This window comes from Hyaloscypha bicolor (genome assembly GCF_002865645.1).
Source record: "Hyaloscypha bicolor E unplaced genomic scaffold K444scaffold_56, whole genome shotgun sequence".
Taxonomy (NCBI): Eukaryota; Fungi; Ascomycota; class Leotiomycetes; order Helotiales; family Hyaloscyphaceae; genus Hyaloscypha; species Hyaloscypha bicolor.
The window spans coordinates 2,194,153-2,206,637 of NW_020194558.1; the positions used below are offsets into that span (position 1 = coordinate 2,194,153).

Genomic DNA, 12,485 nt, shown 5'->3' on the forward strand with positions numbered 1-12,485 from the left:
CTCCCGTAATCGATCTAAATGCCTATGCCTTCCTGGAGGATAGGGGGCATCCGGCTTCTAAACAGTAAACAGGCTCCTAGCTTGGATTGCTTTGTGAGCCATGAGAATCTTTCACAAGAGAACAGCTTCAAACACCATTCATTCTGTCACTTTCAGCTTACTCAAGCCACGACCGGAGTTTCCGCATCCAACTCAGCTAATTTTTTCTGCATTATCACTCGCGCCTTCTGCAGCTCAGCGTCTAAGTCACAGTTCCAAATCTCTCTAATGGGAACATCAATAATCGCCTTCAACTTCTCCAGATCGGTTCCCACATCCCCCCACTGCAGGTCCAACAGCTCTCCCTGGCGTCGGCCATAGATCTGGACAAACTTCGTGCGTGGCATGCGCACACTTTCATAGCCGGCAAATGCGGCAAGCAAGTCGGATGGGGAGCGGCAGGCGCCCAGGATGTGGGAGAGAATGTGCGCGTCTTCTAGCGCTTGGCCAGCACCGGCACCTTGATGAGGCGCGCAGGCATGTGCGCTGTCGCCTAGGAGAAGAAGATGAAGGTGGCCGGAGGAGAAAGTTGGGATTTCTGGGGAGAGGTCAAATATTCCCCAGTGATCGGTATTCTCCATCAGCTAGAATCCAACATCAGCAGTCTTCAACATGAGGCAATGTTCGTGACGCTTGGCATACCGAGAATATCTTCTGACATTCCTCTCCAAAGCCCTGGAAATCAGCAGCCAAATCAGCTCGTTTCATGGGCTTGACCCATTCTCCCTCCCAAGTACCACTCTTGGTCGTGCTGAAAGCAACGACATTCATAACGCCGCCCTCCGCCACGGGGAACACGAGGACATGGCCGCCTACACCTAGGAACATGAAGCGGTTTTTGGCTTTCTCAGGCCCAATCGCGGCAATGGCTTTATCCATGGGTATCAAACCGCGATACGCGTGCTTACCTGTGAACACCGGCTTAGAGACAGGATTGTCTTTTCCCAGCACAAAATCTCGACACACGGATCGAATGCCATCGCATCCAATCACCGCATCGGCCTCAGCAGAGGTCCCATCAGCAAACTTCATGACCGTCTTCATCCTGCCCTCATCTCGCGAGGTGTCTGTCAAGCGCTTGCCAAAAGCGACGGCGCCATCAGGCACGAGCTTGATGAGCTCGTCGACGAAATGTGCGCGGTGAGCAGTGCTGTGTCGCTCAGACGCAGCAACCTTGGGCGATATGATGTGGCTTCCTGTGGGCAAACCATGAAGCTCATGCGCGAGGATGAAATCAAAATATATATTTCTCTTTGATTCCCAACCGGCGCTGGTCGAGATCTTGGCATAGGCTTCTCCGATAGCAGGATGGATGAGGGTCATAGCACGAATAGAATTGGCACCAAAGAAAACGCCAGCTAGAACATTTCAGCTACGACTCTTCTTGGCAAACGGGGCGGGGGCAGAAATCAAAACAATGGTTCAATCATCGTGCTGGTTTCTCGAGGCAGATAAATGGTCGAAATTACTCACCACCAACCTCAGCGATCTTGGAGGCAGCCTCGTAGATTTTGACTCGGACATGGCTATATTGCTGCAGACCAATCGACAGAGCAAGCCCGCCGATGCCTCCTCCAACAATCGCTATATCAATCGGCACCTTTTCCTGTATCGAGCTCATGTTCTCTGGTGACCGTCGAGGTCGGGACGGAGAGGATCGCTCTGGTATGGTCCAAATTATGCAAACTCAGAAATCGAAGCCACAATTCCAAGGTTTGCAAGGAGCAACATGAAACCAACTAAAATAACATTGGCATGGGACAAGACTCCAGGGGTGAACGAACATCCCCTTCAGCGGAACGTTCGCCTTTGTCCCGTCCCCACAAACTTGCTTCGATACGGAAATACCAAGCTACTTTACGAAGGTGCACAGTTTTGAAAATCGTCTATTTCCAGTGGGGCGAGGATCACCAAAATTTCAAACTTTTAAACATTACGCATCGCAACGCGACCAAGTCCAAATACTTTAAACCAAGCTCTAGGCAAAAGAGAAGAAGCTCAGTTATCTTTCATCTGTGTTTTAGTGATTCTAAAAGTTTTGGGAGTTTTATTGCGATTTTTCAAAGACGAGGAAACGATTTTTAAGGACCTCGCTTAGCGAAATGGTCATTTTCAAAACTGTGTGTCCTCTCGTATTGATTTTGTCTCATGGACATTTTAAGGTTACCCCTGAAAAGTATGCAAGCGAGCGAGCGAACCAACGAAGATGAGGACAGTCGGGACTCTCCTCGATAGAGCGACCCCCGCCGCCCCTCGAGCCGGGGGACGATCCGCCCCGTCAATCAAAATGTTCCATGGCAGACGCCAAGATAACATAACAGGGTCGAATGCACGTGCAAGGTAACGTAACCGTAACAATGCCTATTGAGTCTCGACGTGGTATTGAGATCAACTTGTTTTATTCCTCCGGGGGACATGGGCGTGTTTTCCGGTGACGGACCTTGTGTCCCCCTAGTGCTTTTGTGATCCCTACTCCCTCGGAGCGTGTGGGGGTGGAGGTCAATCTTGCACCACCACTCTCGCAGGACACAAGTATGCATGGATGATTTTGCGTCAGATTTGCAGCTGCAGGAAGTCCTGGGTTACTAACACTGACAGGATGGAAAGGAACGGAAATGTCGTCACTGGTAATAGCTAGGCAAATGAACCTGACACTAGACGTGTTTGGAAACTTTATTACATATCGATGGACTAAAGCTATGCTATGATCAACAACTCTAATAGGTATAAATGAACCCAGGATGGGCATCTCCCAAGTTGTCGCCCTCCTGGAGTAGATGATCCCTCTTCCCAGCGCGCTTTTGCTTGTTCTCGTACCAAAGTCCCGTCACATACACACAGATTAAGCCAGTAGCCATGCACATGAGCGAGAACGTGGTCCTAAAGCCTGTCCAGTAGAACGGAGCCTTCTTCGACTGGAAAGAGAACGACGCAACAAACCCACCACCGTTGCCCAGACCAATTTCCATACCGATGGCGAAGGCTGTCTTGTAGGATCCAGAGACGTTGTTCAAAAGCAGGATCCAGGCTGCAGGCAGAGCGGCAAATGAACCGGAGGCGATGAGATAAAGGGCTCCATAGCGTGCATTGACCGAGACATGCTCTTGGTTGAGGGTGATGACATATCCGATGATTGCTATAAAACAGCCAGTCAATGCGAGACCACCGCGGTGCTTTAGCTTGTCCGAGATGTATGCAACGGTCAAGGTGCTGGCGGAGGCTGCGATAAAGATTGGAATTACCAAACCTTGGATTTGCTTTGCGGAGTATGCTGGCTTGAGAACTTTGACGATTGTTGGGGCAAATAAGGTGCATGAGTAGACGCTGGAGATGACGCCGACGATGATGAACCCACTAGAGCTACGTCAGCAGAAGCATACAACGCAGACGAAATGGTCTTATTACCTTAGGTAGATTTTCCAATCAGTGAGGCATCGGATAATGGCCTTTCGGTCCAGGTCATCCATACGACCGATGATTCCGTCCTTTCGAATGCGTTCTTCCAGGACAGCTTTCTCATTTGGTTTGAGCCATTTTGCCGTGGCTGGCCAGTCGTTCATGAATGGCCAGCAAAGCGCAACAAGGACGACTGTAACAAGACCTTCAATGACAAAGATCCATCTCCATCCATGCCATCCATTTGAAGAGTGGATGCTAGCCACAGCATAAGCCAGCAAACCGCCAAACGCGTTTGAGATAGCATTGCCAACGTGGAGCATACTCATACGCCACTGTAACTCATATCTTGGATAGTACGCTGCCAGCAAGAAGATGGATCCGGGAATTAGTCCGGCTTCTAGGATCCCAATGATGAAACGCATTGCCACGAGGCCAGCGAAGTTTGTGACTAGCCCTTGGCCGATGGTGAAAATTCCTGTCCAATATAAGTATCTTGTCCATCAATCATATTGTCTTTCTTACCTAGGATGAGACATTCACCACAGAGAACAGTAGTTGGTGTGAACTTCTTGATCAGCAAATTGCTTGGAACCTGCTCGTTTATTAGCATTCTGTGGTGATATGGCTTGTGGGAATTGGTTACCTCTGCGAGCATAAGGCCAATAAAGACCACAACTAGAGGTAATGCGTTAGACGAAGTCTTCTTGGAATTCATCAAGGCACAAACCGGTTGCGATATTGAATTTGTTGCTGAGAGGATCCATCTTGAGATCCTTCTCAAGACCTTGGATCCTAGCTGTACCAATGTTAACTCGATCGATCAATGAGATGAACCATAGTATGAAGAGCGGTGGTAAAAGATGGACGTCGAGTTTCCAGATGAGTTTGCGGTATTCCGCATTCGAGAAGGTATCGGTCGCATCGATGCTGCTCTTCTCTGTGGGGGACCCGGGCTTCAAGGAGTCTGAACCTGAGGCCTTCTCTCCTGCGATAATCGAATCCATGTTCGATGCAGATCGCCACGGCTGGTTGGTGTTTCAGGAACTGGTGTGGTGTAAAAGAATCTTTGAAGGAAAAGAAGAAAAGAGAGGAGTATGCAGCCACATGTACCTGGTGCCTCGTGGCCGGCGACAAGACTAAGCGTTTTTAAATGCAAATGAACGCCGAGAATCAAGCTAGCGCACCAGCGTTACATTCAAGATATCGATACTTCATTCGAAACCAGTTAGATGCTTTTTGGGATCCTTGCAGGAGTTCTGCAGGAATGCAGGAAAATCTTGGCAAAATCGACAGGGTAAAGCGTAAATTTATACACCGTTATTCCAGCATGCACCTTGTTAAATTTCACGTGAATATTCTTGTTATTCTTTTACCGTCAGTAGCTGAGAAATGAGGATATATCATATTTTCTATTCTATTAGAGGCATGTCACCAGCCCTTGCACAACATCCATCCTTCATATCCCAGGCCTAGTTACGTTTAGAGGGGGCATCCTTCTTCACCTGATTAAGGAAATTAGCGAATCTGACGAGTTGGGATTATGCGGACGGCCGTGGGGGTAGATCATTGAAAATAGCGGAAATGTCTCAAAATATTCGAAGGATTTTGCCCTAAGCAGGCCCCCTTGAATAAGGTTTTGGTTAATGATTGAGTCAAAAGTGCGACACAAAACACTTCATTCGTGTTCAATCTCCCGAACCCTGCCTGAATGGTTACGTATCTTCCTTTAGCGGAAGATCTCGCCTTCATTCGATCAGACCATTCGTGCTTCTCGTCCGTGAAGGCGGTTCGATAGCAGGATCTGAAGTGAGGGTTTCTAAACGACAGTCGCACTACATCCGGTACATCACTTCGCCCTATCACTACGCCTTCCAACGCATGACAGAATATAAGTCAGAGACGCATGGCTAGGAAATCGTAAATTAACTACACAAACCCGGTATATAAGGACAACTTGAAGTCAATGATTGTCGCTACAGTTTAAACCAACAGCAAAGTCAAGCAGGGTCGATCAATACGACGCTCTCACTTGTATATCAAACATGAAGTCTCAAAAGGGAACCTACGATACGACTGCGTCATAAGCGATAAACTTAAATACCTGCAACTTTAGAATCTCATGTTTGATGCCGATACGCTGAGCCTCGTGAAGTTCATGGTATTTGACTGTTTTCGAGGAAGGGATCGACAATTGTATTACTACTTTCAAGACTTAGTGCACAGGCCGTAAACAGTCTGATTAAAGTTGAAGTTTAGTCTCGGAATTTGTTCTGATTAGGATACGTTGAGAGATCACTTGTCTGAAAGCTCGCTAGCTTCAAAAGACAAGCATGGGCGCCCTAGAATACCAATCTCGGTACCGAGGAATATCAGACATGGTGAGCTTCATTCTTTGCTGGCCGAACTTGGTCGCCCGTGCATTATACTTCTTGGTCGTTTGCTCAGCTAACTCAAGCATCCTTGAAGAATTCTTTTGAGAAAGGAGGAAGCTTATTCGATATCCACTATATTGTAGCTTCCTATATTGTGTTTTATTTAAATGTCGATGCTTAAATGTATTTACTATTGATTTAACACAAATATAATATATTCCTTAGTTAATCAACGGCTGTAAAAGTCGATAGCAACATACCATATCTATCCTTTTGTTTCACAAGGGTTGCGGTACCCCTTAAAGGCCATCCCGGTGCTTGATGCATGGGGCCCTCTGATCCATGTGTCTTGCAGAATCCCCAACCAGCGATGAGACCACTCGCTGCACATCTTCAGCATTCTACTCGCTGAGTACCTGCCAAAGAAGGATCGCCCCTACTAGACTTATAGCAGGCATAACAGACAATCTGCAGGTAGACTTTGCTTGCACCAATTGGTATGTCGGTGCAGCAACGACTCTATATAATTAGGCTGTGTTCGCTGAAGATCAGCAAAGTTGAGCTTTTGACTGCTTGCACAACAGGCCAACACCATGGTACTCGAAGCTCTAACAGCACGAACAGGCGTTGTTATACCCAGCGGGCCTGATACGAAGCAGGGCCACAACTTTGTGTTTGTGAACATACCTCTACTCGCAGTGTCTATAGCCGTTGTCGCCTTTCGCGTTTGGTGGCGGGTCATTAAGAAAGGCGGGGCGTGGAACAGGGCCGATATCTGTGTTTTGGTTTGTACCGTATATCACACTTTTTCAAGTGAGTGAGCCTTTGTCACTAAGTAAGTCACAGGTATTCAACATTATCCAAGTGACTTGTATCTCCGTTGGTAAGGATCGTAGTGGATTATCTCACTTGAATCTGTCACTGACTAAATATCCCAGCGATTCTGAAATGGGGCTTTGGACACCATGCATCCTATCTCTCCGCAGAGCAGCGCTACCAGTCTTTGCTATACTTTTTCGTATTCCAGTGCTTCGTCAAGATCACTGTCGGCATTACGAAACTCTCCTTCCTCTTCCTCTACCTTGATATCTTTCCCCAAAGATCGTTCCGCTTTATCTGCTGGGCTCTGATCGTTCAGATATCTCTTGGGCTCGTTGCTCTGGGCCTAACAACAATCTTCCAGTGCACTCCTGTCCAATACTCATGGAACAAGACTATACCAGGCGGCACATGGCTAGTGGTACTTCACTTCTGGGTCTCGAAGCATTGCTAACACCATTCCAGCATCAATATCAAGGCGTTCTGGTATGGTCAGTCGGGGTGGAACACCTTAATGGATATCGTGGTCCTCGTCTTGCCCATCCCTGTGGTTTTGAAGTTACAGATGAATCGGCGCGCCAAGCTCGGTCTCCTGGCAGTCTTTCTTCTAGGAGCATTGTAAGTGTCTGAACTGTCCCTAATGTCTCACCCTTCTGACGCCAGGCAGCGTATGTATAACCAGCATCGAGCGTCTGATCAGTCTCAACTTTAACGCCACATTCGCTAAGGACTTTACCTGGGCAACTGGAACCTCAGTCATATGGACCCAAGTCGAATCAACCGTCGGTGTCATCTGTGCCTGCGCACCGTCATTGAGAATACCGTTGGCTCGGTTCATTCCGTTCCTCTTTGGCTCCACAAAGCCTGTGGATTCTTATCCACTGAGCGACGGCGTCTCAAACGGTGCGGGGCCACGATCTGGTAACTGGATGGACCAGTCCAGCCGCTCGAAGAAGGACTCAGAGCATGACATCGAAGGCGACGACCTGGCGACGCCCTACAAGAGCGGAGGAAGCGAAGAGAGGATCATGGGCATCAAAAAGACCGTTAGCGTGGACTTGACATACTTGGAACGGCCTGGGGAGGAAAACGTGGATGGGAGCAAGAAGTATGAGGAGCACCGGTATGATCGTCATATTGTGTGAAGTACAGGTGCTAAGATATTGTTCCTTACTGCCATGGAATACTGGGCAGTGGTAAGGGTTGGGAGTTTTCCCGATTAATTCGTTAGAACTAGCGAGTGAGGGATGACCTGGGCGTTAAAATATATTTAGTGAGAGGAGAGCAAGCGAGCCAATCACAGCAAAATTACAGCTTCTCTCTAAAAGTATCAAGTCCAAGGTACTTTCCTTTATGGAATACATCAAAACAACTACGAATCTTACATAAATATACATCGCACTGCTTGCACGCATACCACGAGTCACGGCTTATGCTTTCCTTGCCTTGATTCGATCCAATTTGACCAAGTCCAACTCGTTTTTTAGGCCGATCAGTGAACCAGAGCTCTAGACAGCTCACACACTTCTCTCTCTTACTAAGTTTCACTTGCTCATGTGCCCTAAGGGTAGGTCATCTGCTCCCTGGCTAATATGTGACATTATTCTCTTTGGGCAGACCTCACTAGCCTTTGACTTGGCTATAACTGCACCAATTAACTACCTCTTGAAGTCTTGCTGACAGTGCCAGGAATGAGTAGGTAGGGCCGATTTTTGAGATAGAACTGCCCTACCCAATAGAAATCGCGGAACTGCAGGTTTTGGAACTGGTAAATACGCGCTGGACCAGGTCGACCAGGTCGACTTTAAAGATATATTTCAAAAAATAGCGCTCCCCCAGAGGGGCCTTAGCTTAAAGCCCCGCGGACTCTCTATTTTACTTGTCAGGCAATAAATAATCAAAGTAGTTACTAGCTCGTAAAAAATAGCCTGCTAACTACCCAGCTTCTAATATACCCACTTGCCTCTATTAATTCAGGCTTTAAGGAACTCCGATAGGGTAATATTATTAATTTAGCGCTCAAAAAGAGCCTTTCCACCTCAGCTGACAGGTTGAATACAATGCGTGTAGTGAAGGATGATTCATTGAAGTCTGTCTGAGAATCTAGCAAGTAGGGCTCGCTTGTGCACGTGCCAACCTGCCATGCAACAGAATTAAGAAAGAAGTAATTAAAAACGAAGGCAAGTATTTACATAGTATTGAAGCTTGTATATATAGTAGAATTTTTGGTAAAGGAAGCTAATTACTACTATGGGAAACACAAGGGTATTTGCTCTAATTAATAGAAGGGGACAGATTAAGCAACAGTAGGTGTTGTGTCGCACGTGACTTAGCGCGGCACCCTGTATCTTAGTTCTCGAGCTCCCCGCTCCTTCTTCCCTCTTCAAACGTACATACACACCCAATACAGCTGTTTCCCCTGAGAACACCAGCCACGGGTCGTGATAGTAGGGCTCAGCTTCCGGCTCGACTGTGCTTCGTCCATGACTTCAGGGGCAAAATATGTTGACCAATGTCAATTGCAATGGAATGTGGGAACTCATTCTCAAACCTCTGTCAGCTCTCGGTAGCTTCACCGCGGGACGTCCGCGAGATCGTCCAAGCTGAGATAGCGTTGCGAGACAATGGATGGACAGAGGTTATGCTGTTTGCACTGTTCGAAGAGCAGTTTACGCCAAACGTATGGAGCAAAACCTTTTCGACTTTGCATAACATGTTTGTGCCCAGTGGCCTCACTGCAATGCCATCGGGACCTTCCTTGGTAGATTTGTTGAAGACAAGAAGAAATTAGATCCCTTCGTTTTAAACTTCAAACATTCAATACACAACCAAACTTCGGAGATGTCCTCCAGTTATGGGCAGACTGGTGAAAAGACTGGGCGGGAAAATCCCACGCTCAATCCCAGTTTTTTCCAAGGGCCGAACGAGGCGTTGAAGCAGCATTGCAGAGACGTGGGACTCGACACCTGAATAAGCTTCTCCGAAGAAGCAAAACCTTCCTGCGGGAAATATGAATCAGGATGCAAGACGGGAAGGCGGGTCGGAAGTGGCTTGACTCGTTGCCAACTTTTTCCCCTTCACTCCCCCACATGCATTATGCAAGCAACATGTCACCCACTTCGCCGACGCGCAGAAAATCCGAGAAAATACAAGTCCACTCGGAGCGGATTTGGAAATAGTAATGCAATAACCGCAGAAGCCTAGACACTATGCGATGTAATAGCTGACCAACAAATATAGGATGTCAATATACCTGCGTCCTGCGTAAGCGCGGGACCAGTTGCCGTGCCGTCCGCTCTTGACTGTGGGATGATAACAAGGAGAGCAAGATACACGATGCAAGGACCCAAGAAAGAGAGGTACATCATTTCATGATTGATTTTAGCATATATGGTTATCTCAATATCTCATTCGTCTTTTTTCTCCTCTCTCATGAGTGACATGTCTGCTTCCAGCGAAAACTAATCTGGTTGGCCATATGATAATAGACCGTGGTATAGTCGAATCCCCCGACGACAATTGCAGAGGTAAATGGGGCGTATGGCGCTGGTACTCCCAGCTTCCAGGAAACACCTCATCCCCATTGTGATAAATCGCCGAGAAACATTAGCAACAGACCCAGATATGACATGCTTTCGCCCCTTCGATCCCAATATCCAAAGTTGTTTAACCCCCAAACCCAATTCCCATTGATTTCGTATCCCAGAACTCCTCGACTGAAACTCCACGCTGAAATACACGGAAACAAAAAGCCAAGTCGACGAGACGTTAATAGCTCATGTCAACGTCGCCGAGTTGCGCTATGATCTTGTCTTCTTCGGTCATAGTTGTGCCGCTCTCCGCTGCACTGGCACTCGTGCCCGTCCGCCGCCGAGCATCTTCGTGCTCTGTAAGTTGGATCCCACTCGTTGAACCTCCTTCGTCCCTCATCTCCTGGAAACTCCAACTAGGCTGGAACGATTTGCTGTTCCAGGCATGGTCGACTCTCTCGTACATCTCGTCGATTTGTTCAAGACTGATCTTGCTCGTCTCGTACACCATACACCAGACGAAGGCGAGTGAGATGACGCAGAAAGCTCCCCAAACAAAGAAGACCTTTGCTTGCAGGTTTAACCCGGGTGAGTCTCCCACAAGATAAGGTGTGCCATAGGCGATGCCGAAGTTGAGCAGCCAATTTGAGGCTGTGGAGATAGACATCGATTTCGCTCGGACCTTTAAGGGGTAGATCTCTGAAGTCACGACCCAGACCACGGGTCCCCAGGAGGCAGCGAAGAAGAACAGGTAGCAACAGACGAAGGCAATAAGGACCACATTCGCTACATAAGAGTCTGGAAGAGCTGTGCCGACGGAAGCGACGATGAGTTGGGAGACAGCCATGCCGGAAGCTCCGATCATAAGAAGGCGGCGTCGTCCCAAGGATTCGACGAGGACCATGCCAGGTAGAGTAGAGACAACATTTACAATGTTGGTGATGAGTTGGATCACGAATGGGTTCCTGATGTTAATGCGTTCAAAGAAGGTAGTTCCGTAATAGAAGATAAAGTTGCACCCGCAGAGTTGTTGCAACATCTGCAACCCACACCCCGTCAAAATGCGTCGACCAAGATGGGGCGAGCCTAAAAATACATCGCGATATTGTGAAGGACCAAGACTGAGTTCATATTCGTGGTTAGCTTCGATCTCAGCGAGTTCTTCAATCAAGGCGGGATGAGTTATATCGAGTCGCCGGAGACGACTAAGGGACAATGCCGCAGCGGTGTGACGATTCCGCTTGATGAGATAACGTGGTGTCTCTGGTAAGAGAATGAGTCCAAGGAGGAGGATGCCAGCCCAGACGAATTGCATCGCAAGAGGTATTCGAAAGGCATTGATGTCATCCCTGCTCTCGGTTAAGATGTTGACGATTGCTGCGAGAAGGAGGCCAGTCGTGATTGCCAATTGATATGCGCAAACTAGAGTGCCTCGAATCCATTTTGGGGCCATCTCGGACTGGTAAAGTGGAACAAGAACCGATACAACTCCAACACCGAGGCCTGCGACAAACCTACGGACATTGTCAGTCCCTATAGAGCAGTCTGAGTTTTATAGCCTCACCTTCCACTAATCAGAATCGGAATATGCATCGCAAGGGTCTGCAACAGAACACCAAAGGAGAATATAGCCACCGCTATAATAAGAGACACACGCCGACCGAGTCTATCGCCCAAGGGGGCTGCTAGAAGTGCTCCGAAGAATGTTCCTGCGCTTAATATCGACACAATCTGAGATGACTGGGCAGGCGAAACGTTCGGCCTGTGATCTTTTGGGTCGGTGTATCCTGTCGAGAACTGCTCTCGAAAAGCTGTCATAGCCAGTATCCCCGATATGGTCCTGTGCAATCGTTAGCCCTCATCGCCACGACTCAGCGTCGATCCCCAGTTGTCACTCACCCCGTGTCATAGCCGAACAGAAGTCCACCGCAAGCAACGAACAGCCCGACCATGATGGCCGGTGCTGACGAGCCAGCAACATTGTCGGGTTTATGCCAGGCCATGGCTATTGCCATGGTAGGAGGGAGGAGAGCGTCAGGTCAGCGTAGGTTGATGGTCGTGGTTATCGTTGAGGATGCGAAGGGAAACTTTCGGCTTTGATATCACCAGATTTTGGAGCACAGGACCAGGCATGCCTATTGGCAGACGGAACTCCTCGCACCAGAGAGCAACATTCCCTGGAGCAATGCAGCTGCGTCCGGTATTCCAAAGCGGCAGCAGCGTCGCAGTCTCACGTGGTTGCGTTGAGGGAGGTGAGTCGAGGTTCGAGTGCGGAGCCAGCACTTGGTTTGTGGGGAGGAGCGACGACAGGACGGGGGGGGATATT

At 48.3% G+C, this 12,485-nt stretch overlaps 4 protein-coding genes across 4 annotated transcripts; 1 reads left to right on the top strand and 3 right to left on the bottom strand.

Moving 5' to 3' along the window:
- Positions 1–102: 102 nt before the first annotated feature.
- Positions 103–1,661, bottom strand: K444DRAFT_652235 (FAD/NAD(P)-binding domain-containing protein; the record flags this gene model as incomplete). The annotated part of the gene is made up of 3 exons (XM_024885774.1): positions 103–623; positions 682–1,397; positions 1,513–1,661. Coding segments are annotated over 3 exons (1,327 nt in total), but the record flags the coding sequence as incomplete, so codon positions are not given.
- A 1,044-nt stretch (positions 1,662–2,705) lies between these two features.
- Positions 2,706–4,442, bottom strand: K444DRAFT_587704 (MFS general substrate transporter; the record flags this gene model as incomplete). The annotated part of the gene is made up of 5 exons (XM_024878030.1): positions 2,706–3,393; positions 3,445–3,913; positions 3,961–4,030; positions 4,082–4,113; positions 4,166–4,442. 5 exons carry the CDS (start codon positions 4,440–4,442, stop codon positions 2,757–2,759), a joined length of 1,485 nt encoding a protein of 494 aa, XP_024738447.1. The 3' UTR covers positions 2,706–2,756.
- Positions 4,443–6,403: 1,961 nt separating this feature from the next.
- K444DRAFT_587708 (putative PTH11-typeG-protein-coupled receptor) lies at positions 6,404–7,843 on the top strand (the record flags this gene model as incomplete). Its single annotated transcript, XM_024878031.1, has 5 exons — positions 6,404–6,604; positions 6,657–6,693; positions 6,749–7,050; positions 7,108–7,247; positions 7,297–7,843. 5 exons carry the CDS (start codon positions 6,404–6,406, stop codon positions 7,772–7,774), a joined length of 1,158 nt encoding a protein of 385 aa, XP_024738448.1. The 3' UTR covers positions 7,775–7,843.
- Positions 7,844–10,397: 2,554 nt separating this feature from the next.
- Positions 10,398–12,174, bottom strand: K444DRAFT_526853 (general substrate transporter; the record flags this gene model as incomplete). Its single annotated transcript, XM_024874580.1, has 3 exons — positions 10,398–11,673; positions 11,724–11,999; positions 12,059–12,174. 3 exons carry the CDS (start codon positions 12,172–12,174, stop codon positions 10,398–10,400), a joined length of 1,668 nt encoding a protein of 555 aa, XP_024738449.1.
- Between the last annotated feature and the right edge of the window lie 311 nt (positions 12,175–12,485).